This window comes from Mastigoproctus giganteus, chromosome 8 (genome assembly GCF_048544385.1).
Source record: "Mastigoproctus giganteus isolate SK-2022 chromosome 8, ASM4854438v1, whole genome shotgun sequence".
Taxonomy (NCBI): domain Eukaryota; kingdom Metazoa; phylum Arthropoda; class Arachnida; order Uropygi; family Thelyphonidae; genus Mastigoproctus; species Mastigoproctus giganteus.
The window spans coordinates 52780468-52808085 of NC_143582.1; the positions used below are offsets into that span (position 1 = coordinate 52780468).

The 27618-nt window shown below is 36.0% G+C and overlaps 1 protein-coding gene across 1 annotated transcript in view; it reads right to left on the reverse strand.

Annotated features, from left to right (window-relative positions):
• Positions 1–27618, reverse strand: part of LOC150081532 (midasin) — a 1449634-nt gene that overhangs the window by 129152 nt on the left and 1292864 nt on the right. The window contains exons 76-79 of the mRNA XM_090380238.1: positions 21545–21641; positions 14027–14132; positions 7390–7498; positions 2266–2381 (exon numbers count right to left, since the gene is read on the reverse strand). Of these exons, the coding sequence (XP_090236364.1) occupies positions 2266–2381; positions 7390–7498; positions 14027–14132; positions 21545–21641 (428 nt within the window). The remainder of the gene's footprint in view (positions 1–2265; positions 2382–7389; positions 7499–14026; positions 14133–21544; positions 21642–27618) is intronic.

Below are 27618 nucleotides of genomic sequence, written 5' to 3' on the forward strand. Positions count from 1 at the left end.
GGGAACTCCAGTAAGTGGAGAACTCCAGAGTTTAAGGATGCACTCATAATCATGGTTAAGGGCCCTGCTTACTTCCTTTGCTGCTTCCTTTAATATAACTGGATAGATCTCATCCGCTCCAGGTGCTTTTCTTATGCTTAACTTCAAAAATTTCTCCTCCACTTTGCTCTTATTTATTACAAAATCACTTAACTCCCTGTTACAGTTTGATAAGCTGCTGGCCTCCACTTCCCTACAGAATTCTTCACATGTGAATGTAGATGCAAAATACTTATTCAGTTTGTCAAGCTACCTGAGCAGATTCATTAACAATCAAACTATTGATATCAAGTGAACCAATCTGATTCATCTCCTTTCTTCTAGAGTTTACATAAATAAAGAAGTCTTTACTGTTTTTCTCTGCATCTTTTGCCAAAGATTTCTCCTATTTTGCCTTTGCCTGCCTAACCTCTTTTGTGACTTGATTACAAAATAGCTTATATGTACCACAGGCTTTTGTGTTGCCTGATAATTTATATGCATCCCATGCATTTTCCTTCTCTGCCATGAGCCTCATTAGATCAACTGACATCGATTTGGCCTAAACCCTGAACAGTATTTTTTAGTTAGTATGAAAAGCCTAGAAGCTTCCAAGATTATATCACCGAATGCTTCACATTTAGAATTTGCTGTTAGTAACATCATCAGTTGGTCCCACTCCATGCAGTCAGGATTACTGCTCTTTACTTCAGATAAAGCGTTCCACCATGTAGCTTGCTTCACTAATCCATTTAAGCTTTTCTTCTCTTGTATGTGTATTTTTTTTTTGGTCTTATTAATATGTAACATATATAATGACATGTAATATGCATTGATTCTGTGGACCATTTTTATTTATGTAACCTATTTTTTTTAATAATTATTACACTGAGGAAGTGGACAAGCTTGATATTGATCAAAAGCTTGTTGCAGTAATGAGTATTTTTATTTTTTTTTTTTTTCAATTTTATTCATTACCCTTCTGAAGCCCACGGACTTATCAACAATAGCACAATAGCATTCCTACAGGATTGAATAAATAGCTTGCATATAGCTTAGAGAGCATATTTTTTTCTTAACAAGTTCCAACTTGATTACCAAGACTAGAACACAAAAACTGGAATGAAACTGAATATCTTTAGCAAATATTTAATCCATTATGTAATTTATGAGAGACATTTATTATTACTTTTTAATTTAAGGAGGTATTAAGAGAAACTTTGGCATACATGAAATGAGACGAATCAGAATGATGGGGGGGGGGGGACTTGTCATGGAACAAAAAAAAAAAAAAAAAAAATTCCATTCCCCCCCCCCTGTTTCAAAATGAATTCTGGCAGTACAGTTATATATTCCACATATAGAGAGCTTACTGCAGATTATGTTATTTCATATAATTATGCTCTACCCAATGTGAAAAAATACATTGGATTTTAGACAGTCACAGTAAAGAGCTTAGTTATCTCTGCTCCACTTATATATTAAGAGTTTATCTATTAGATACTCCTACACCTAAATCTACCAAATGGTAGATTCAGGAAGTGGAGTAAGTGTAACAATGGTATATTTGTCTGCTGTACCCATACCGCCGTGAGAGACAAATATTATAGACTTACAGTCAGGGACTCATTAAGTGCAAAGTTCAAATATGCATAAAATTTTTTGTTAAATTAGAGGATTTTTCACAAATACTGCAAAAAGTTTTAATAACAATAAACACAGAGGAGTACTGTTGCCTACAATGAAGATAACATGATCTGTTATGACTGTTTATGTAGATTCATATCTCTTGGTTTACGAAGATTCACATTGCTGGTATATGATAAACTGTATATTGTGTTAATCTGGACAATTTTGTTTTTTTATCCAAAAAGAGAAGCAGTAATATGCCATTAAAAATGTTGCTAATAACAATCTCCATTGTTATCAGCAACATTTTAATTTGATTTATTTATAATCCATCATTATTTTCACATGTATTATCCAGGTAATTCATTCACTTAACTGGCTACATTAACTTGTTCTTGATAAAGTTAAACAACAAGTAAAACGAAATTTTCATCTGTAGTCTATTGCTTCAATAACTTGAAAATTACTTTTGAGATCAGGTTCATGCAACTTCTTATGCTGGACAGATATAATACAGATACATTTTAGAATTATTTCAATTTTAAAAAATAAAACAATAATAAAGTACTGCTCACCAAAACATGAATAGCAAATGCTTAGAAATATATTACTGCTCACCTCAAATCTGTAATATTTTTAAGGTTTTCTGCAAGATCTGTCCGTTGCTTTACAGCTATCTGCATCAAATGGCCAGCAAAACCTTGACAGCGTTCAATAACTGCCATCGTAAGTTCCTATTGATTTAGACATTTATAATTTTAATGTTACTTTAAAAAAAAATCATTACTACAATATGCATTTATTCTAATCTAGTTGCACCCACCTCTTTTCTATTTTAGACATTTTTTAAATAAGACTATATTCTATAAATTTTTTTGTTCTTTATGTTTCCTGGATTTAAGTAAATATAGAAATGTCCATAACTGATAAAAAAAACATATTTATTCACTACTGGTAGATTAAATTAAAAGGAATGGAGGGGGGATGAATAAAATTATAAAGAAAAAAGAAATAAAAATTAAACACAATGAAATGAGATATTATATAATTAAAAATTCATATTATTTGATGATGTATGCCTTAAATGATATAAACAACACATTAATATTTAAGATAACAATATTAAATATGGCATGTGAAAGAGTTTAATAATTTTTAATTTAATCTGTGAATAAGGTGCTTTCATCATCCAAAAAAAAAAATGATGGCGTTACGTATGATGGAACAGATTTTGGATTTTAAAGCTCATCAGCTGCTAAGTTAAAATTGTAACAAGTCTGATGTTGAAAACAAAACAGAATTCCAGGGAACATTATCCCACTGAAATATATATAACTTGATGAAACAAATTTAGACAATTAGAAACTATGAAAAATTAGGATATTGTTGCTGTCTAAATAAGGTAGATACAACAATACAGGTTAACTGCTTGTAAGGTGTCAGATATATCTGAATAATCTTTCTAACTGCAATAATTAAAGACAAACACCAGCCAAGGAATAAAAAATTTTTACTATAAAAATAATAAAACAATGTGATACACTATCGGAAGACTAAAATATTACAATAAATTACGATAAAATAAACTATGACAAAACGTTAAAAATATACCGAAGCAATAAAATTATCTAAAATAAACTGGATTAAAAGCGATAAAACCTGAAGCTTTCGGAGACTGCTGTCTCCTTCTTCAACAGTATACTGCAATGACACATCCTTAAGTAGCAGACCCATGGCACTCATGCACGTGGTCCATCAGACACATGGTCGGCATTCCCCATGTGTGCATCGGAAACGGAAGTGGCTTGGGAGCGTGTCAAACAGAACCGGTCAACCCGTCTGAGGACAACTGCCTCAAACAGGGGGTGTAAACGTGTCCCCCTGTCCCTATTAATAGTATTATGACTGGATGAACCGATTCGCAAGCTCTCGAGCCACTTGCGTTCCCAAAATCCATGGGCACTGTCCGTAATGACCGCGTCTTCAGGGGAGATCCTATGCTGCTTCTCCCAGAAATGCTCTGCCACAGCAGACCTCGCATAATTAGCAGTCTTAATAGTGGTCATGTGTTCCCCCAGATGGTCTTTTAAACGTCGCCCTGTCTCCCCCACATAACACTCCTCACAATCCGGGCACTTAATCTCATAGACCACACTACTAATATACTCCTGGGCTACGGGATCTTTAACTTGAGACACCACTGTGTGCAATCTCAGTCCCGGAAGTTGCGCACAGCGGGTCTGACACTCCCGCAGTGCCCGTACAATGCGTTCTGAAAGGCCCGGATAGTAAGGAATGTATGCGGTAGCCACAGGGGCAGGCGACTCCTTACGATTGGACTCTACCCTATAAATATATTTGTCCAAGACCCTCTGGGGGTACCCACACTTCCTGAGGTCTGCTGTGACTCTGCAAATTTCCATGTCCTTATCCTCGAGGGTACTACAGTGGGTCCCCACCCTATTCAACAATGTCCTGGCTACACTATTCTTATGATGAAAGCTGGGTCCTGGTTAGCAGAGATGGGTCTAGAATTAAGACAACGATTTATAGAAAGCCTATGTGCCGTGGCCAGTATGTTCATTACAGCTCGGCACAGGCTTATCATCATAAGAATAGTGTAGCCAGGGCATTGTTGAATAGGGTGGGGACCCACTGTAGTACCCCCGAGGATAAGGAAATGGAAATTTGCAGAGTCACAGTAGACCTCAGGAAGTGTCTTCGACAAATATATTTATAGGGTAGAGTCCAATAGTAGGGAGTCGCCTGCCTCTGTGGCTACCGCATACATTCCTTACTATCCAGGCCTTTCAGAACGCATTGTACGGGCACTGCAGGAGTGTCAGACCCGCTGTGTGCAACTTCCGGGATGGAGATTGCACACAGTGATGTCTCAAGTTAAAGATCTCGTAACCCAGGAGTATACTAGTAGTGTGGTCTATGAGATTAAGTGCCCGGATTGTGAGGAGTGTTATGTGGGGAGAAGGGGCGACATTTAAAAGACTGTCTGGGGGAACACATGACTGCTATTAAGACTGCTAATTATGCGAGGTCTGCTGTGGCAGAGCATTTCTGGGAGAAGCAGCATCGGATCTCCCCTGAAGACGCGGTCATTACAGATCGTGCCCATGGATTTTGGGAATGCAAGTGGCTTGAGAGCTTGCAAATTGGTTCATCCAGTCGTAATACTATTAACAGGGACAGGGGGACATGTTTACACCCCCTGTTTGAGGCGGTTGTCCTCAGATGGGATGGCTGGTTCTGTTTGACATGCTCCCGAGCCACTTCCGTTTCCGATGCACGCATGGGGAATGCCGACCATGTGTCTGATGGACCATGTGCATGAGTGCCATGGATCTGCTACTTAAGGATGTGTCATTGCAGTAATAGTATACTGTTGAAGAAGGAGACAGCAGTCTCTGAAAGCTTCAGGTTTTATCGCTTTTAATCCAGTTTATTTTAGATAATTTTATTGCTTCGGTGTATTTTTAACGTTTTGTCGTAGTTTTTGGTGTTGGGCTCTATATTTATCAATGATATTGATGAAGGTATATCAGGCTTAATGTTGAAGTTTGCAGATTACACAAAGGTTGGCATGGTTGTTAATGACAGTGATGATAGTATGCTACTGCAACAGGATCTAGAAAAGTTAGGCAGATGGGCTGAGAAGTGGCAACTGAAGTTTAACATTGACAAATGAAAAGTACTGCATATGGGTAGCAGTAACCTCAGAGAAATGTACCGTGTGGTACTAAACTCAGGGCAGTGGAGAATGAAAACGACCTGGGGCTAATTGTGTAGTCAGATATGAAGTATTCTGAGCAGTGGCGACAGGCTGCCAGAGAAGATTATGGGGTGTTGTCAATGGTATACAGGAATTTTGTTAGCAGGGATAAGGAGGTGATTATCCCTTTGTATAAGGCAATGGTCAGGCTACACCTTGCATAGAGGTCTGGAGGCCTCATTTTAGGAAAGACACAGAGTTGCTAGAATGAGTACAAAGAAGGGAAACAAGACTGGTGAGGGGAACAAATTGGGGTTCTCTTACCAAGAAAGGCTTAAGTTCTTGCAAATTGTAGTGTCTGGAGACGAGGCACCCATGAGGTGATCTGATTGAGGTGTATAAAGCCTTGAATGGTTTGAGCAGGCTCAATGCTGATGGGATTCTTCCTCTTGCTCAGATTATGAACCGGAGGGGACATAAACTCAAATTGAGGAAAGACAGTTGTAGTAGAATAGATGTGTGGAAATTTGCCTTTAGCCAGCAGAAAGTTGAATTGCTGGAACAAACTTCCATCTGTTGTTGTGGAAGGTGATAGCTTAAACAAATTCAAGGAAGAACTGGAGAAACCATTGGAGCAAATGATGGGTGAAATGGGAAGGTTTTTTTTTTTTTTTTGGGTGATACTGTATAAGTTTGCTTTCTTGCTTCATATGCCTCTATTAATGCTAATATTCTCACTGGAGATGAGTGTGGGTGTTTCAGTATGACCCAAAGATGAAACCAATAGCACGCAGTAAATTAATCATCACCAGGGCCCAAAATGTTTTCTTTATATAAGTCCAGAATCAAAACAATGCTGATCATGTTTTTTGACAAACAGGGTGTGAGTCACAATGAATTTTTACTTGAAGGGGAGAGAATCAATGCCGCATTCTACTTTCAGGTGCTTCAAAGACTGCTGAAGTGCATTTTGCATGTGGGGCTACAATTTTGAGAGAAAGGCAGCTAGACAATACCCCTGCCCATTTTGCACTTGGTGTGAAGACATTTCTGATGAAATATGGCATTGTACAGATCAACCATCCACCCTACTCTTCTGAGTAGGGTGAATGGTTGATCTGCACCAGTGAACTTCTTTCTCTTTCCCAACTACCTTCTTCCTCACCAGCAGACTTGTAAAAAATGTAACCTCCTGAATATCATCTCTTTGGACACTTTCTCTGACTCTTCAGGAACTTTTAGAATAGTCTAATAAGTGCATTCAATCAGGTGGTAATAAAACCATTTTTGAGCTCCTTCATTTTGGGTTCTCTCTATTGCAGCAGTCTGGAAAACTTTATTGTCACACCTTGTATGTGAATGCCAGCACAGCCACATAATTGTTCTGATATGCTCTTACAGCAGCAAAATAAATATGTACTGGCTGGTAAAGGAAATGATTATATTATTTATATGTGAAAATCAGCACATGTAACTGAAAATCCACACTTACATTAGAAGTGTGGATTTTCAGAACAAAAACACTATTGCTATTATGATTACAATATAATAGCACAGCATAATTGTTGCACAGCAAAGCATTGCATGGACAAGAAAAAAACATTCAGTTAGGAAATATTCAGAGAGCTTAAGGTTTTAAGCAATTTAAAATGTGTCTGACATCCCAAAATGTTATGTTTCAGAATATCATGCAGAAACCAGTAAGCTAAATTTAAAAATAACACTTTTTTGCTAAGACTAACTGAGAACTATCCTAAAAGCGATGTACATTTACTTACTTGTTTAAAAATAAAATTATAATATTTTAAAGGAATTAATTTCAGAATCTGCTGTTGTCTTCAATACTGTAATGCATGTTATATTTTCAGAAAAAAAAAAAAAAAAAAAAAAAAAAAAAACCCTTTATTTTATAATTATTCATATTTTGATGAACTGTACCTTAATCATGTACAAAGGATACAGCTTATTACAGAGTAATAATATGTAGAAATTTTACAAAGAGGGACAGAAAAAGTTACCTTTGATGGAGATTCCAAAGCTGATGTGAAAACAGACAGTTGGGCTATAGCTCGATAGTAATAGGAATTGCAACCTGTCCAACTATCTCTCAATATACTGTCAGGAAAACTAAAAAGAAAAATATATTCTAAAATAATGCACTATATGCCTGTTAATAACAAAAGCTAAGAGAGAGAGAGAGAAGAGAACAATTATAGTAGATTATTAAATATAATCAAATAATTTAAAATTATATAAATGCTGAATGAGCACACATAAAAAAAAATCTGTTGTATATTCACTTCTTATTTCCATCCATGTCGTTACTCTTTCATCACATATTAACAACTACTTCTTATGTGGTTATCATGCATATAAAAATGTTATATAGAATGCTTGTCCAACATTAACTCACAAAAGTGATTGAACAATAAATAGCAAAGAATGGAAGGATCAGTTTTGCTGATGAATACAAAGAGGAGGAAAATGAGCCACCATTGCATTCTGTGCACACTTAATCTTTAAGAGTCCCAATAATTGTATAAAATTTTATAATTCCATGGTTTCAAGAGCTGAAGATTAAAATTTTATAATCCTACAGAATCAAAAGCTAAAGACCAATAAACCTGTTTCCTGCAAGTTTATTAATCTTGTGTCAGAGTACAAAAAAGTAGAAACAATTCTAGAGTTGTACTTCAAAAACATGCAAACAGCAACAGTTACACAAATATTCACGTGAACATATGAGGTGTGACAATAAAGTTCCCAGACTGGTGCTGTTGTGGCCACATACAATGAGTTTGAAAATAAATGAAATAAAAAAAAAAAAAAAAAAGTGGTATGTTGCAATTCAAACATTCTCAAACAGATGATGGTAGAGAGATTGTCCAGTAGTCTCACAGGTTGCAAGAAACAACAGTTTCATTAGTAGCATTAACTTTCCCTGTCACAATTTTGCAATGGAGCAACAAACAAATATAAAATTTTACTTTAAACTGGGAAAATCTGCAACAGAAACACATGAAATGTTAAAAACTATTTATTGTGATGAAAATTTAAGCATTTCAAAGACAGATGGGAGGATGTTCATAATTATTATTAGCCGCATGGTGCAAGGAAGCCTGAGCCTTATGCTGCCAGCCAAAAAAAAAATTCCCAAGTTACCCTGAGAGAGAGAGAGAGAGAGAGAGAGAGAGAGAGAAGAATCACCAAGAAAGAGAACCCTGGGTGTGCCAAGCCCATACTCACCAGATGTGAGCCCCTGGGGTTAATGACTGAAGAAATGGATGTCTGTCACCCTCTGAGGGCAGAGTTGCACAAGTTCGAGAAACTGAGGCAAGATATTGTTGTTCGACCCTCAGAATGAAAACTGATCACAAAAGAGATGATTTATCAAATTCTACATGAAGATTTAGGGAAAAGGAAGATCTGTGCAAAATTTGGTCTGCACAGCCTTGCAGATGAGCAGAAGCAACAGAGTGTCATCATGTGAAGACAATTCTGATTTCTTCAACTATATTCTCACTGGAGATGAGTGTGTGTGTGTTTCAGTACGACCCAGAGACAAAGCATAACAGCATGCAGTGAATTTAAAAATAATCACCAAGGCCTAAAAAAGTTTTGTTTATAGAAGTCCAGGATCAAGACAATGCTGATCATGTTTTGTGACAAAAAGGGTATGATTCACAAGGAATTTGTACCTGAAGAGGAGAGTCAATGCCATTCTATTTTCAGGGGCTTCAAAGATTATTGAAGTACATTTCCCAGGTGAGGCCATAATTTTGAGAGAAAGCAGCTGGCTCCTGTTGCATGATAATACCCCCTTTTATTTTGCAATTGTTGTGAGAACATTTCTGATGAAACATGGCACTGTACAGCTCAACCATCCACCCTACACTCCCTATTTAGTAGCAGTGGACTTCTTCCTCTTTGCCAAGGTGAAAATGCCCTCATTTTAGAGATTACTGGATGTTGGAGAGTAAAGAAAAATGTAACTGCTGGACTGAACATCATCTCTTTAGACATCTTTACTGACTCTTTTCAGAAACTTTTAGAATGGTGTAATAAGTGCATTCAATCAGGTGGTGATTACTTCGAATAAAAAATAAAACTATTTTCGAGCTGCTTCACTTTGTGCTCTTTTTATTCCATCAGTATAGAAACTTTATTGCCATATCTTGTATATATTTCCTATTCATCTAAAAAAAAAACAAGGGATATATGTATCTGCAGAAATATGTACAAAATATTACATTACCAATAAAGTTCAAAATGAATGGTATCACACAGTTTGACTCATTCTAAGGCTGAATTTTCTTATATTTAATATATTATAGGGACAGTATGTTAAATAAAGAATATTATAGGCTATACTTCTAATATGCACTTTTACTGTATATATATGGTGTAGTTATAAGGCACATCGAGTTCAATAACTTCTGATAATGAATACAATCAATATTTAGCAGTTATGTGAGCTTGTAACTATGGTCAATCCAAACATATATACTACAGCATTCTCACAGTAACCACCAGGCTATTTGTAAAATTACATAAACAGCAAAGCTTATGCTCAAAATATAGTACAATTTCACACATTCAAATAAGTGAAAAGATAAAAGTCACCTTTAAGCCGACCGGGCTAGCCAAGTGGGTAAAGTACCTGCCCGGCAACCCAAAGGTCGCAGGTTCGATTCACGCCTCGGGCTTGGTTCAAAGTACTGCAAAAACCTTGGGAGGTGCAATATGGCCACAGAAGCCGATGCGCCAACAACTACCAAATCAAAAAAAAAAAAAAAAAATAAAAATAAAAGTCACCTTTAACTGACTGTGATGCCAGGACTGACATGCTCTATATTCCAAAAATATCTGAATTTTTGTGCCAATATCCAATGAATACTTCTTCAGGAAATTAATAATATATGGGTTCACCTTTGGATCTTAAAAAGCTTCTAGAAACACATTCTATCAAATAAGTAATAGGTAACTAACATTTTGTTCCAGTCTTCTGAATTCAAGGTAGTTACTGAATGCATTATTAAAGAGGAAGGTGTGCTGGCTGTGCCCCCACCCCAGAGTAGAGTTCCACCTTATTCCAATGATGTGCACTATAGGACCACAGGATTCAGCTGAAGACTGTGTTAGATAGGTGCTAATTAGAGAAGAATGTTTCTGCAACATCATATTTCTCATATAAATCTAGATTTGTGGTGTGATGCATCTACAGAATCTGCAGTATAAGTAATCCAAAACTATCAATATAATGTTTTGTTGACATAGAAATAATTTGATATTATTTTAGATATCATAGGATTTTTATTTTGAACAAAAAGTGCTCACAATTCTTAAATTGGCAACTTACAATGCTGATGGGATTCTTCCACTCGTTAAGAATAATCACCTGAGAGGGCATAAATTCAAATCGAGGAAAGACAGATGTAGGATAGACGTGCGGAAATTTGCCTTTAGCCAGCGGGTGGTTGGTTGGTGGAACAGACTTCCATCCCTTGTCGTGGAAGTTGATAGCCTAAATAAGTTTAAGGCTCAGCTGGACAGATATTTTGAACGAACAGAGGGGTGAAGTGGTTTTTTTTTTTTTTTTGGCTGATGCTGCATAAGCTTGCTTTCTTGCATCAAATGCCTCTACTAATGCTAATGCTAATCAAGAAATGCAAGTACTACTATATTCATAAATGTACTGTATAGTCAGAATTTTGCCAGAAGATGACAAATTTATGTTCCTAATGTGGTGAAGGGTGTGATTATTGTAATAAAAATTACAAAGTGTAATTTTTATTATTTTTTAATATTATGATATCAGAGGATAGCAGTAGAAAACAGTAAACTGAAGAAAAATTTGGAAGTTGCATTAACATAATTCAAAATGATTAGGGTGTATAGGGTGTGTGGGTGTACCTGGTCAGCAATGATGTTTTGGTAGGTGGTAGATGTCAGAGTGCCCGGCACATGGATGACTGGACCCAGGGTATCCCAGCAGAACATTGCCTAAAGCATGCCACTGGCTTGTTTTCGTCCCACAGTGCATTCAGGCGCCATCACTTCACCAGTTAAACGATGCAAACGTACCTGGCTGTCCACATTATGCAACAGGAAATGTGATTCATCGGACCAGACAACCTTCTTCCAATCACTCAAGGTCCAGTTTTGATGCTCCCGTGCCCATTGTAGGCGCTGTCGTTGGTGAACCGTGGTTTGCATGGACACTCAGAGTGGCCTGCGGCTACGCAGCCCCATTTTCAGCAGGGTTCGATGTACTGTGTGTTGTGACACGTTACTCCCGTCACGAGCATTCCAATTACCAGCAAGATGCACAACAGTCACACCTCTGTTGCCATGCAACATCTGGGAGAGCCTTTGCTCACCTCGAGCATTGATGAGCCATGGTCGTCCAACACATCGCTGGCGGTTCGTGGGTTCCCCCTCCTTGGACCACTTTCGGTATGTACTAATCACGGCTGACCATGAGCATCCCCACCAGCCATGCCGTTTCGGATATGCTCTAATCCAGTCATCTGGCCATTACAATCTGGCCTTTGTCAAACTTGCTTAAGTCCGCTGCCTTTCCCATCTGAAGAACAAGAGTAACACCAATTAACGGAATTAACTCAGTATTGGGTGTTTTTTATACCGTATCCCGACCCCCGCTGTAGTTCACCTGCAGTTGCTTTGATTTGCATAACGACTTGCTGGTCATAATGTTTTGGCTCATCGGTGTATTTCAAGCAACATAGACTAGCACACCTGATAACCAATTCATTAACAAAGCAGAAAATTCTTATTTATTTATTTTTTTAATGAAAATTCCAAATACGAAAGGTATTAGAACCTACAGTACTAAGCACCATGCATGAGGTGAAAGTTAAGAAAACAGAAGAAACTTATTGATTCGAATTCCTGTAGATTGAAATTCCATACTTGAATTCCTATAGATTTAAAATTTTCAGGAAATACATGTGAAGGAAGGCTGTTCCAAAAAAAAAAACAAAAAAAAAAAAAAAAAAAACAAACAGAAGTTGAAGGGATAAATGAGGAAGAAAAGTTGGTTCTGTGAGTTAGAAATCGAACAATAAATGGACACTGACTGGTTTCGCAGAGAGAGAGAGAGATGGGAAATTATAGATGCAAAATCAGAATAGTGCCCATGGAAATATCAATAGAAAAGGCATGCACAAGAAACAATGTCTATGACACAGTTGAGAACCTTTGTAAAAGATGGAACATTAATAGACCTGACCCTGTTTTGAACAGTCTAGAAGCCTGAGGAAGGTTTTGGGTGCACCACCCAATGTGGAAACAATATTTTACAGTAGTGCAGATTTGTACAGAGTGAGAAGTTGTTTAGAATAAAAGTAACGCAGACAGTGAAAAGGTAAATCCAGTTTTTTAGATGGTTGTTGTTGTTGTTTTGGTTTTTAGCAGCATTAGAAACTAAGGCCATATTGCTCCGGGATATGCGGTGGTCATTCCCTGATCTTTTCGTATCCTCCGTATTTGGTGGTGACGGGCTCGAACCCCAGTCTAATCAAGAAGTGCGTGCTACACACTGCTGCTCCTTCCCACCTGGCTATGGAGATGCCTAGTTTTTTAGATGCAGAGGAAGTAATATTTCTGATGTGCTTATACCAAAAAAAATTAGAAGTCAGCAGAGTAATCCCCATTAGAGATACTGATCTTGTCTAGAGATCTGAGCATCATCAAATATAAGCACGGGAGCAGTAAACTCCTTTCTGTAAGACATAACACAGTCTTACAAAAAGGAGTTTACTGCCCCATTGGAGAATTACACGAAGATCAGCATTTATGAAATTGGTGGTGGATATTTGATAAGATGGAGCTATTTGTGCATGCCAAGGTGTCTCAAACTGGAAGGTGGAATGCAAAGTGCTATTATTGGTATAACTATGGATATAATTTAATGGCAAGATCATAGTTATACTGTTTTTAGAGTTGGCAGGTATGCACAGGCTATAAACCAAGAAGTGCAACACTACTATACATTTCACCAACTAAAAGAGCCTCAAATAGAAGTTCAGAACACAACAGAACCGAAATTAGGTCAAGGTACCTATTGGTAAATAGGTCTTTTTCATAAGGTAAACATACTGGCAATGAATAAATAAAATATAAACACCTATGGAACTTTTACATTAAGTATCTAAAGGATGACCATTAACCATTCATCCATAGAGGCTCAGAATCCATGACTTACATCCCCAAAAACTGACAGATTTAGCATCTCCTTGAATAAAAATAACTTATTTAAAAATAAATCACCAGAATAAGCATCCTTGCAAGTGTGGAACTTTTTTAGGGATTAGAGGCCTTCACCTCCTAGCCCCCGCAGTGATCATGTCCAATGCTGCGCACGTTATTTCCATGCCAAATGAAGTACACAACCATAGTTGGATGTTTTTTCAGACTGTCTATCTATAACATGCTAGGGGCCAGCCTATCAGCATAAATCAACTTGAAGCTCTGTCTGGCAACTGCCAATTACAGGAACTGTCTTGAGAATAGTGTGATTAAATAATCACAGTATTAAATAAATATGTGACTAAAAATGACAAAAACTGAATTTATGAGTAGCTTTCTATAATAAAAAATCTTGAAAAGTGACCTTATGAAATAAAAACTTACTTGCATGAGGTAAATTTTCCTAAGGAAACATCAACATATGGTGTCATGATACAGTCATTTGGATTTCTCTGTTTGTTATAAATTGCTCCTTGCCTATAAGAAAGACCTGTGAAAAGAAAAAAATATAATTAGGAATGTCACTAACCCCATTATTAGCCAAGATAATGGATGATGTTATCCAAATAGAGTACATGTCAAAATAATGTACAGCAAAAATTTTAATACTTGTGAGGGCTTCAGTAGTCATGTCATCAAAACCTTCCCCTCCTACTGACTTAGCAAGTTCTACTATCACATGGGTCTGTTTTCTGCTGGTTTGACCATATTTCCCGAATGAACTGACTCTGGCCATACATTTTTCCAAAGGGCATTTAATGTTGGCGGTTTTACTTCTTTGAGCAATAAAGCTATGATTCCGATAGAGTCCACAATTGAAAAATGTTTCCATGCCACCATCACTTCAATTTCGAATTGATTTTTTCCAAAATTCATTGTAACGATTTTCTGATGTAATGAGTTTTGAAGGTGGATAATGCCTTGGTCTAATTAAAGAAGTTATACTAGGTGGTAGGAATATTACTTCAACGTTTTGACGACTTAAATCTTTTGAATGGCTAGGCATATTATCCAATAGTAATAAAACTTTGAAATTAAATTTTTCCACAAGTTCAATAGCACAAAATCCCTAACACGGGGATTTCCCAATAATTTTTTTTTTTTTTTTTTTTTTTTTGCATAACGATTAGCAAGCCAAAAGCAGGGATACAAAAAAAAGAATGGAAATGTCGAAAAATTATATCCAACATAATAGCAGGGTTTTTCCTCACACAAAAGCTCAAAAATACCATGTTATGTAAGGTTGCCACAATTCTCTAACAGTGTTACAGTGAAACTGTGTTGTGCAAGGATTACCACACTATATCAATTGTGTTAGAGTGAAACCGTGTTGTAGAAGTACGGTGTTATACGGGGAAAACATCTCCATAATGAATATTATTCCGGAAATGGCGTATTCCCATTGCACTCTTGATACTGTCGAATGGGGATAGTGCAATTTCTGTATCACTTCCGCGATAGTGACCCATGCATCGGGCACAAACTATCATTCCTCTTTCAAAGTCGGTTAACTCACTACATTTATCCATACTGACATCAAATTACTGTCTACGTGAATGCAGTGTACCTATATACCTGCCAAGCAGTGGGTTTGTCCACTAACGAGAGGGGTGACAGCGTCGCGCTGCCCAGGAACCAAGTATCCCATGAATTCTGTCCTTTCAGTGAACGTGCATGTACACTAATGCTAGGAGCATTGTAAATAAATTTGATGAATTTAAAGTACTGATTAAGTCATCAAATGCAGGCATTGTAGGTAGTGGAAACATGGTGTCACTCAGACATAAGTGATGCTGAATTTAAATCAGACAGGCTGCCAGAGCAGGTCATGAGGTCTTGTCAATGATATACATGAATTTTGCTAGTAGGGATAAGGAGTTGATTATCCCTTTGTATAAGGCTATGGTCAGCCCATGCCTTGAGTACTGTGTACAGGTCTGGAGGGCTCATTTTAGGAAGGATGTTGAGATGCTAGAATGATTACAGAAACAAAACTGATGAGGGAAACGAGGGGGTCTTCTTACCAAGAAAGGCTTAAATTCTGCAAATTTCAGGGTCTGTAGACTAAGCCCCTACGAGGTGATCTGGTTGAACTGTATAAGGTCTTGAATGGGTTGAGAAGGGTCAATACTTTTCTTGTATCATTTGCCACTACTAATACAAGTGAAGGAAAAGCCAGTTCTGACAGCAAAGAATGTAGCATGCCTCACTTTCATGTGTAAATCAGCTCTGACTGAAAATAAAGTCATGTTTCTGTTTGAAAATTTTGAACAATGATTCTTGATATTGAAACAAATGTTAAAAGCTAGTTATCCTGTTATGCTTTTCGTTAAAAAAAAAAAAAAAAAAAAAAAGCTACCGAAATTGCTAAAATGAGGTAAACTGCAAAAATAAAACTCTGACTTATAAAACAACTATTGGACAGGTGGATGTAACAACAAAGGTCACTGAAATAGAAAAATTAGCACAGCAACACCAACTTCTCAATATTTTTATTAGCAACAATTATTTGGATTGCACAAAAAAAAAAAAAAAAACTTGACTACTGCCATCACATATCAGATGATTGGGTAGGATATAATAGGTTCAATGACTTGAGGCGGGAAAAAATGGAAAAAAAAGAAAGAATTACTAGCATTTAATGGTAAAGCATAAAAGAACATTTTGTGGAATTGCACACAATCAAACACCAATAGTATAGCAGCACTCGGGGAAAAAATTGAAAACTGTTTGTGAAGAGATTAAATAAGGGTTCAAAGCACTGATGCAAAGCCACATAAATGAATATTTGTAGAGAAAGATTTATAGGATGAATTTTGAAGACACTAGAAAGCATGGATTACAGCCCACCGCAATGATCCTTTCCTCAATGCTTCTCCTGCATATAACTAAAAATAGAAAACAGATGACCATTGAGTCCTACTGCATCAGAAAGACACAGTACATTAACAGTAGTGGAAATTATAAATAAAGGTAGTGAACAGCAATTGACAAACTACTCAGCCTGTCGATGAAAGAGACCTGCAGAACGGTGGCCCTAATGCGGTAAAGAAATAAAATCAAGAAGGCTTAAGCACTACATGGATTTGTATAAAATTTGAAATGCAGTAATTTCCATGACTATTGTTACTCTGTGGCCTTCTGACAATATAGGACTTGACAGTTGTCTGTTTTCTATTTTTAGCTGTTTCATTTATTTGTTTTGTTGCAGATAATTTATGGTATCATTGTTGTGATATTTCACATTACTTTGCCTCTGCGTTTTCGAGAAGTCGCCGATCTAAATTTTTTTTTATTGTCTTGTAATTAAGACTACATTTGCATTTTATTTAAAATTTTTGGTACATATTCTTTCCACAGTACTCTTTTTCTAAATTTCTAAAGTGTATCTATATATATATTTATACATACACACATATAAATCAAGTATATGGATGACTCAAAAGAGAGAAATATTAGTTATAATGAAATGGTGCTGTATATAATAATTGGAATAATGCCTGAAAGAAATATATGTTATATTCACATAACCACGTGAAACCACACAATACACACTGACTGAAGAGTAATATTTAAAATGGTTAACTAAGTTATGGAATACATATTAATTCATATTGCTATATACTTCCAATCCTAATGATATTTTCAGGAGTCAACCAAAAATACTGAGAGAAAAAGTCATAATTTGCTGTTTCTCTGTTTCTGTAATAATCAGTATGCAAGTCGTAATGCGAAATACTTAAAGTGAAATTTTAGTATGAAGAATTAGCATTAGTAACGGCATATGATGCAAGAAAGCAAGCTTATACAACATCAGCAAAAAAAAAAAAACATTCTGCCTTGAATTTATTTATTTAAGCTGTCAACTTCTACAACAACAGATGGAAGCTCGTTCTAGCAATCAACCATCTGCTAGCTAAAGGCAAATTTCCACACACCTATTCTACAACTGTCTTTCCACAATTTGAATTTATGAACCCTCAGGTGCTTAATCTGAGCAAAAGGAAGAATCCCATCAGCACTTAGCTTGCTCAAACATTCAAGGTCTTATACCGCTCAATCAGATCACCCCACAGGTGCCTAGTCTCCAGACATTGCAATTTCCAGAACGTAAGCCTTTCTTTATAAGAGAAACCCATTGTTCCACTCACCAATCTCATTGCCCTCCTCTTTATTCATTCCAGCAGCTTTATGTCCTTCCTAAAATGAAGCCTCCAGACCTGAATGCATTACTCAAGGTGTGGCTTGACCATTGCTTTTTACAAGGGAATAATCACCTCCTTATTCCTGCTAGCAAAATTCCTGTATATCATTGACAAGACATTATGAGCTACTCTTGCTGCCTATCTGCACTGCTCAGAAAACTTCATATCTGACTTCACAATTATCACCAGTTCTTTTTCATTCTCCACTACCCTGAGTGTAATACTGTACAGTTGGTACTTTACTGTGGGTTTACTGCTATCCATATCAGTACTTTGCATTTGTCAATATGAAACTTCAGTTGCCACCTCTCAGCCCATCTGCTCAACATTTCTAGATCCTGTTGCAGTACCGTCATCACTGTTATTAATAATCCTGCCAACCTTCATATCATCTGCAAACTTGGATATTAAGCCTGTTATACTTTCATCAATATCATTGATAAATACAGAAAACAACAATGGGCCAACACCGAACCCTGGGGGACTCCACTAATAACATTAGTCCACGTAGAGCAGTGTCCATTGATTACCATTCTCTGTCTTCTCCCACTCAACTGTCCTTTTATCCATTGTAGCTACTTGTCCTTAATACCATAATGCTCCAATTTGTACAGCAGTCTTCCATGTGCAACAGTAACAAAAGCTTTCCTGAAATCCAAGTATATGATATCAGAATTATTTTTTGTATCTAGTGCCTTTGTGACCACATCATAGTATCCAATCAAACTAGTCAGGCAAGATTTCCCTATAACAAACCCATGATGTCTGAATTATAAAAGCAGTCTTGTCTATAGGATCCTGCATTGCTTCTTTAATCAGTGGCTCTATTTTCCCTGGAACAGAAGATAAACTGACAGGTTTGTAATTACTCATATCACCCTTTAATCCCCTTTGTAAATTGGGGTTATATTAGCACATCTCCACTCATGGGAACCTTCCACTGAGTCTAAGGATGCACCAAAAATCATGGTTAAGGGTTTTCTTACTGTCTCCTTTAATATAACTGGATAGATCCCATTCACCCCAGGTGTCTTTCTTATGTTTAACTTCAACAATTTCTCCTCCACTTTGATCTCAGTTATTACAAAAACCTTTAGCATCCCATTACAGTATGATAAACTTCTTGTATTCTCCTCCCTAAATAACTCCTCATGTATGAATGTAGATGCAAAATAATCATTAAGTTTGTCAGCTACCTGAGCAGAATCATAAAAAGTGAAACCATTGATATTAAGTGGACCAATCTGATTCATCCCTTTCCTTTTAGAGTTTACTTAAGTAAAGAAGTCTTTGCCAAAGATTTCTCATAATCAGCCTTCACTTGCCTGACTTCCTTTGTGACTTGATTATAGACTAGCTTATATCTACCATAGGCTTCTGTGGCTCCTGATAATTTTATATGCATCCCATGTACTTTTCTTCTCTGCCACGAGTCTCATTAGTTCATCTGACATTCATTTAGGCCTAAACCTTGAACAGTATTTCTTACTTGATATGAAAAGCCTAGTAGCACACAAAATTAATTCCTTGAATGCTTCCCATTTATAATTTACTGTTGGTAACATCATTACTTGGTCCTACTATATAGAATTTAAAAACTGTCTGAGACCGCTTTAGTCACCTTTACGAAAGCAAAAACCCTTTCCTTTAACCGTGATGGTATTACATCTTTGAGTAAATCCTACATCAGTACATTGATATCGGTGCCACCTAGTGGTTTCTTTATCCTTTATCTGCAGATTCTTAATGAAATGAAAAATCACTGCTGATAATCAGATCAATAGTGTTACTCCCTCTGGTTGCTTCTTGAACATGCTGCTGTAGAAAAGAATTGTCCAATAAATCCACAAAAGTCTTGCTAGTGTGAGAGTGACCAATCTACAAGTTCCAGTCAATATCGCGGAAGTTAAAATCCCTCGTTACAAAGGGTACTAGGAAGGTTTTGCAATATGACGCAACAATGAATCACAGGAAGCTGCTTGTTGCTGCATTTTGAGACATGTTCATACGTGCATAGTAGCCGCCGCGCCAAGTCGATGGGCTCAGTTATTCATTAGTAGTGAGAGTGTAAAGTGCTTGCGATGGCATCGTGGTCACGAAATGAGATAAGGACAGTTTTGCGGTATAATTTCGTGCGTGGTTTAACCATAGACCAGTGCTTAGAAGAAATGACTCTTGCACTAGATGATGATTGTCCACATCGTACAACGATATTCAGGTGGTATAGAGAATTCCAAAGGGGAAATTTCACTCTGGAGGATTCTGAGAGGCCGGGAAGGCCACGAACGTCAGTTACGGAGGAAAACGTTACTGCTGTGAGGAAAATGCTTGATGAAAACAGGCGAGTGACCTACCAACAGATAGAGGATACTTTGGGCCTAAATGCACCAGCAATTTGTTCGATTCTGCAAGATCATTTGCACGTGAAGAAACTTTGTTCTCTCTGGGTGCCGCATCAACTGACTGAAGAGCAGATGACACGACGTGTGACTTGGTGCCGGGAGATGTTAAAAAAGTTTGATAAGGGACAATCTCGGTATGTGAACAACATCGTGACAGGTGACGAGACTTGGCTGTACTATTACGATCTGCCGACCAAGGCTCAAAACAAAGTTTGGGTCTTTGATGATGACGACACACCCGTAATTGTCAGAAAATCCCGATCTGTAAAGAAGAAAATGATAGCTGTATTTTTCAAATCGAGTGGAATTGTGGAACGTGTCGTTTTGGTCACGCAGAAGACAGTCACAGCTAAGTGGTATACTGAACAATACCTGCCTAAAGTCATTGGATCTATGAAGAACCTGCGGCAAAGTCAAGAATGGATACCTGGTACCTCCATCACGATAATGCTCCAGCTCACCGTGCTAAAGCCTGCACCGAATATTTGACCACGACAGGACTGAAACTTCTCGAGCACCCTCCCTACAGTCCAGACCTTGCACCCTGCGACTTTGCACTGTTCCCGCATGTGAAAATGAAGCTAAAAGGGAGGCGGTTTTCCAGTGATGAGGACCTTCTACGGGCTTGGGACAACGAGTGTGCTTTACTCCCTAATGAAACTTGGCAGAACTGGTTTAAAGATTGGTTTCGGAGGATGGAGAGGTGTATTGAATGTAGAGGAAATTACTTTGAAAAAATTAAATAAACAAAGCTGTATTGCAAAACTTTCCTAGTACCCTTTGTATAAGACACTCTGATTTACTGGCCTACTCTATTTCTTTATACAGCTATTTGTTGTACTCATCAGAGTCATTAGACCTATAACAAACTCCTACTCTTAATTTTGCTTTCACAGTGCTTATGTCACACCAAACTGACTCAATATTGCCCTGTCTGCCCATGTCAACATAATGCACTTCCTTAGATTTTATGTGTTTCTTAACTAACAGCATAACCCCACCTCCCTTTCTATCCTCTCTATCCTTTCATACACATTGTACTCCCCAAATTCCAATTCTGCATTCCTTATATCTGTGTGACACCATGTCTCTGATGTAAAGTTACCTGAAAACTCAGGTAACTTAACACAGTCAAAGACTACTCTCCTTCCAGTTGGAAAGAAATATTAGTCTCCATTAAGCATTCTAACAGGCCTAGCCTTTTACAGTAGTAAATAAAATAATTTTGATAGCTTGCGCTTTCTGTATTAACTTCATTATATACAAAACAATTTAACTTTCTACAAGAAACTCACCAATTTCTGTTAAAGTTTTCAAAAGATTTGCTATACAACTGCGTTTCTGGTGTTGCAAAGCGCTGACTTCTTTCTTCCATTTTTCTTTATCTGCCTCCTGTTCAAAAGAATTATTACAGATATCATTTAAATTTACAAAAAAAAAAAAAAAAGTGTCAGAGAGCAGAACAGGTTTATATTTATATTAACCAATATAGCACTTCGATAATAGAACACCTATTTTTTATTGAATATGCAAAGTGAATGAAATGATACACATTTTCAAAGACCTTGAGCTTTAAAATTTAAAAACTGATTTTCAAACCTTACATCGCTGGCTTGTCAGATGTGTATGTGCTGATAAGGTGCTCAGCCTGCCGATGATGAGGTACTAATAAGCACCGAATCACATTTCTCCTTTATAGACGTGCTACTTATTCAGAGTGTATCGCTGCAGCAAACCATGGTGATAAATCCAAAATCTTGTGCAACTGATGCCCTTAAAGACTTATCTTTTTATTCAATTTGCCTGTCTTATAAAAATGAATGTAGGTCCTATTATAAAACTAGAAATATTGGTTTTCAAAGAGGATACAAGAAAAACTAGTAAATTTTTAAACAGGAAAGAAATTTCACTGGTTGCAAAATGTGAGCTTTTAAAATATAGAAAAAGAATAATTTCTCCTATTAATATAAAGAATTAAAAAAAATTATTTATTTTACTTAAAAACATCTTTTTATATCTATTTGAGCATTATTTATACTTATCCTTTATATATGCGGTGGTCATTCCGTGACCTTTCCGCATCTGGTGGTGATGGGCTTGAACCCCGGTCTAATCAAGAAGCATATGATACGCACTACTGCTCCTTCCCACTTGGCTTGGGCCTTTTTCATTTGGTATCATATCTTTAGTAATATGGAAGAACTTGACTTTGGTTCAATAGCATAGCATATTCATTTTATTTTATTTTTGGAAGAACTCTGTTTACTGTTTGCCTTATGTTGATGAAATACTAACAGCACAGAAACAGTCATATGGAAAGTGCCTTTATTCAGTTCATCAGGAATTTCTTTTTAAAATAATTCTTTTAACTGTATTAAAATAATTACTAATTATTTTAACTTCCTAAGTCTGTTTATAAATATACTTGCATTGTGCATTTGGAATATAATATATTCTGATCCGCTTTCCTCCAATTCATATTGTATTGTTTGCAGACTGTCACTGATAAAATCACAAATTATTGGAAATGTGGGATGCAAAACTAAACATTTAATTCCACTAACTCCAGGATTGCTGAATAGTTCCATTTGACCTTAATAACCATACTAAACCAGCTGCCAGCCCCCCCACATAGTGGGAAACCAGATAATGGTAAGGTAATTGCTACTACTATTTTCCTCTTTAAACAAATCACACATGCAATAATTATATAAAAAAAAAGTATGAAACCAATAAAATAATACACAGGTAAAAATATATAAAGATAAAGAAACATTAAAATAATTTAAATGTAAAGTTTTTGAAAGTACATGCAGTTTCTTAATCTAGGCATTACTGCAAAGGCCTCACTTATTGGGAACAGATACAAAGAAATTCTTGAAACAATTGATTTAGTGGCAGAGAACTTTAATAAATAAAATAAAATATGAAAAATATAAAATTGGAAATAAAACTGATAATATAAATAAAGTAGATGAAAACAAGTAACTGAAAACTGGTATTGTTGAAAGTATTAAAACAGGAAATAAAAAGACACATAGGACTTTCAGAATAATGTGTTCTTTTACCAACTTGAAAAATAATAAGGAGCATGTAAGCATATAACATGTTCAAGTTTAACTGGTACATATTGTATGCAACATAAACAAAAGAGGAAAGGGAAGGGAATAGTGGAACAATCAAGGAAGAGAAGGGAGGAAATATAGTAATGACAAAACAGAAAAGGAAGAAAGAAGAGGAAAGGGAAAGAGAGGAAGGAGGAAAGAATAACTCACAAATTTGACCACCATCTTCTGTTTGATCTTTGTTAATACAAGATAGTACCATTTATTGAGCTGAATGCCTGGATTGTTACAGAGGTGAGACTAGCAGGAGACTGATTGTATTTTCAGCATATGAGGGGATAATTGGCAAAGCTAATTCTGTCAGTTCCACCCTGGCTTAGCAGTTTTAGTATGAGCAGAGTACTATTCTAGTTACAATTTAATGGTGAGATTTTGGATTGCTGGCATTGACACTATTCATGGTTAGAAGCTCTCCATATTTTGGTAGTGGGTCTCAATATTAATAATAATAATAAAAAAAGGACCCTATTACACCTTATTATGGATGTGGCAATTTTGCAATATGGTTGATGTGTGTCATCATGCTTTCCCCACGTTTGACAAATGATTCGTCTCCCCCCCCAACTGCTGCTTCATTTTTTGTCCTTCTCTTTTGTTCATGTTGCCACCCTGTTATTAAAACTGATGTATGCTGTATTACTTTCAAGTTTATAAAGGAGCATATTACTCTGTAAGCTGTTTGTGCATTTTTATTTCCTGTTTTAATGCTTTTTAGAGCTGCCAATTTTTTTAAATTGGTTTTATCTGTTTTAATTGATTTATCAGTTTTTTTTTCTCTACCATTAAGTCGGTTGCTTCAAGAATTTCTATGCTAAAAGTGATTTCTAACAAACCATCAGAAGGATATACTTGCCAACTTTTAGAAATTAAATGAATATACCTGCCAACTTTTAGAAATTCAAATTTGTAAAACCTTTAATAAAGATAACGGCCTCTGTAGCTGAGTGGGCAGGAGCGGGAGTGCAGTAGCACACACTCTTTGAGTAGACCGGGGTTCAAGCCCCTGACTGCTGAATACGGTCGATCTGGCAACCCGCACTGGACCAGCGTGGCAGATTATGGTCCATTTCCCTCAGCATGAAAAGTTGAGGAGGCTTCCATCCTGCAGTGGGTTGATAATGGCTGCACTTTACTTTAATAAAGATAAACATAAGCCTTTCTGCCAAAGGGCATTGAAATGGCATAGTGAAAAACATTTCTTTCAAATTATTAATAATAATAAAATGTGATATATATCTGGAATAATTTGAAGGGCTGGTTTTTCTTTTTCTTCTTTTTTTATTATTATTTTTTTTATTAATGGTAGTATTTGAGACAAATGTTTATTATGCTACAAGAGTATTTCTGTCCATTTTTTTACGTCGTATATAGGGTGAAATGTTGAATTAAGACTAAGGGATTTCTCAAATTTTGTTCCCTTCATTTCATATTATGTTTAGTTTAGCTCCAGATTCGGTAAGAATAATATCGGCGCAAAACTGTACGATTTATTATTTTTCTCAGTTGTTTTATGATAAAATGTCAACAAAAAGAAACAGCACTGAAACGGTTAGAAAACCAGGAAGCATGTGATATAATCAAATTGACATTATGAAGGAACTTGAGAGATTTAGCAGCAAAAAAATAGGTAACAAAAAATGATTGAACATTATTTTAAAAAATTACTTTAAATTTTTTTCACATAAAATTTGCAGTAAAATACCAATCCAAATATACATATGTAAAAGTATGAATTTTTATGTATAAGTTATGATGTTCATAAAAAAAAAAATAAAATAAAAAAATACATTATTCAGAGATTGGCATATGCTCACTAAGACTATTCACCAGCCAATGAGAAGCCAAACCAATAGGTGCTAACTTTTCAGTTTCAAAAAGCTAGAGATTAAGCATTTTTAAGCAGGAGAAAAATGAGAGGTTTTTGGATTAAAATAGGTAAAAACAGATGATTTTCAGGAAAAGGCAGGAGGCCTTTTTTTTTTAAATCCACACAGCACTAGAAATGAAATTTTACTTGCAAAATACACATTTCTATATTAAAATATAGCCAAAAGATTATTTACCAGTACAGTATGCTTTTAGAAATTAGCTTACCTAACATTTTCTTGTGGATTTCTATTTGAATATTTATTGGAAATTAACTTTATGCTGATTTTGATTGCTTTAAGAAATATACTATTGCACATTGTCCTTTCAGAAAAAAGTGAAAGTTTTCATAACAATGGCCCTGTTATCTAGGCTTAGTGTTTGGTTTCACACAGAGTTCACCAGAAGGAGAAGATTTGAACTCAGTTTTTGTTTTACTAACCTGGCTGAATATTCTGTCACAATCAGCATGGCTATAAGGAATTGTTATAATGTCAAGCATGACTTGTGGTTTGTTACATTTCAAGCTTACATTACATTACATATCAAACTTTACATTTTAATGTAATGTTTGTTATGTTATGTAACCAAAGACCACCGTACATCAATTTTTTTCTTCTTTCAAAATAGTGTCTGGAAGGTTCTCACACTAAAACCAACAGAACTGATGCCACAAAACATCTCCAGAGGCACCAAGAAATATTGAAAATTTTTGAACAAAAAAATTTTCAAATTTGAAAATGGATGTAACTGAGTTTTTGCAGAGTTGGAGAATCTCTTGGAGAAGGTGAAGTTGTGTAAAAATGGAGTTTCTGTCATAAATCCAGAGAGTTAGCAGCTATGGAAACCAGTAAGTCTTGAAACAGTCCTGGTAGTATTTCAAATTTAAAATTATAGTGGATGTACCTTTTCAGGTAATGCTACACAATTTAAAAAAGATATTAAAAACTTAAGGGGAATAGCGATAATGGTATTTTTTCTATGTTGAACACAGCATCAAGCCTTAAAGTTAAATAATTGACCCTCAGTTTTCAGCGGGAGTAGAAAGGTACTCGTGATCGAAATGGAACATAGTAAAGCACATAAACTATTGTGTTTAAATATATCTCTGCATTCCTATAGTATCAATTGTTGATTTTCTATAGAGTTTGGGTTCAGCTTTGGTTTCTCTCTCGCTATAAGTCAGCAAATATATATTTTTTATTATAACACTGCTATTATTGACATGAAAAGATACCTTGCAACTGCAGTTGTGGGTTAGGAAGCAATACTGTTTATTTTCATAGTTATCACCCCCACCAATATTTGGTGACTAATCCTAATATGGGTCATGTGTCTTTTGGCTCTTTTCACCCTTGTTAAGCAATCCCATAACATAACAAAAGGTTACTTATTCTGTAATACACAGAAAACCAACCTGATAATGTGTGTTAGGTGTATGACTTCATTAAATATCAAAGACCAATGAGTTTTATGACAGTTAAACATACTTTTTTTTTTATAATTTCAGGACTCTAGCACTGAAATTTCTGTAGTGATAAATGTAGTGATGACACCCCTTGCTTATATATACAGCACTGTTCTCCAGGAAATCAGCTAGTGTTAGAAACTGAAGTAGTTGAAAAATAGAGCATGTGCTTACAGTCCTCACAGCTATAATGAGTAGCTTTGCAGGTATAGTTGCTTTTTTGTATTAAGAAAATTTTGTTTCGTTTCTGGCATAAATGAATATTTATTCTGAGTAAGCATTACACAACAAGACTGCTATATCTCTGCCCTTCTGATTTCAGAGTTAGCAAATTGTGCTGTATCTTGATTACAATTTTTTCATTGCAAGTCTACCTGTCACTTTTACTCAAATTTGCTTTCACACATAGTCAACATATTCTGAACTTATCAAATGCATATTTTAGAAATTTAAAATTATTTTAGAAATGTATTAAATGAATATTGTGAAAACACAGACTTTTCTTACACTAACCAAAAAATAAAAATAAAATAAAAATAACAATAATAATACAGTCGAAGCTCTTTATAGCGACCCTCTTTTTAATGTCCCAACAAGTTATAACGCCTATGTGGTTGGGCCCAGCCAATTTCTTGTTAACTTAATGCTATTTTACATTCAGTATAACAATGTTGAAAATAAAAGGATTTCTCTACAGTGACCATAAATTTCTACCTCTTAATCTGAATTTTCATTTTATTACAATATTGGCATTTAAAAACGACAGAACATTTATAAATATATTGAGTAATTGCACCCACACAGTGAGAAATCATTTTTTAAGATTTCCCGCGTTCTTTTCTTGTAGTGCAGTAATCAAATGAACATCGGCTTGAAGTCAGTTGCAGTGTATGTTTGTTGGTATGGCTCC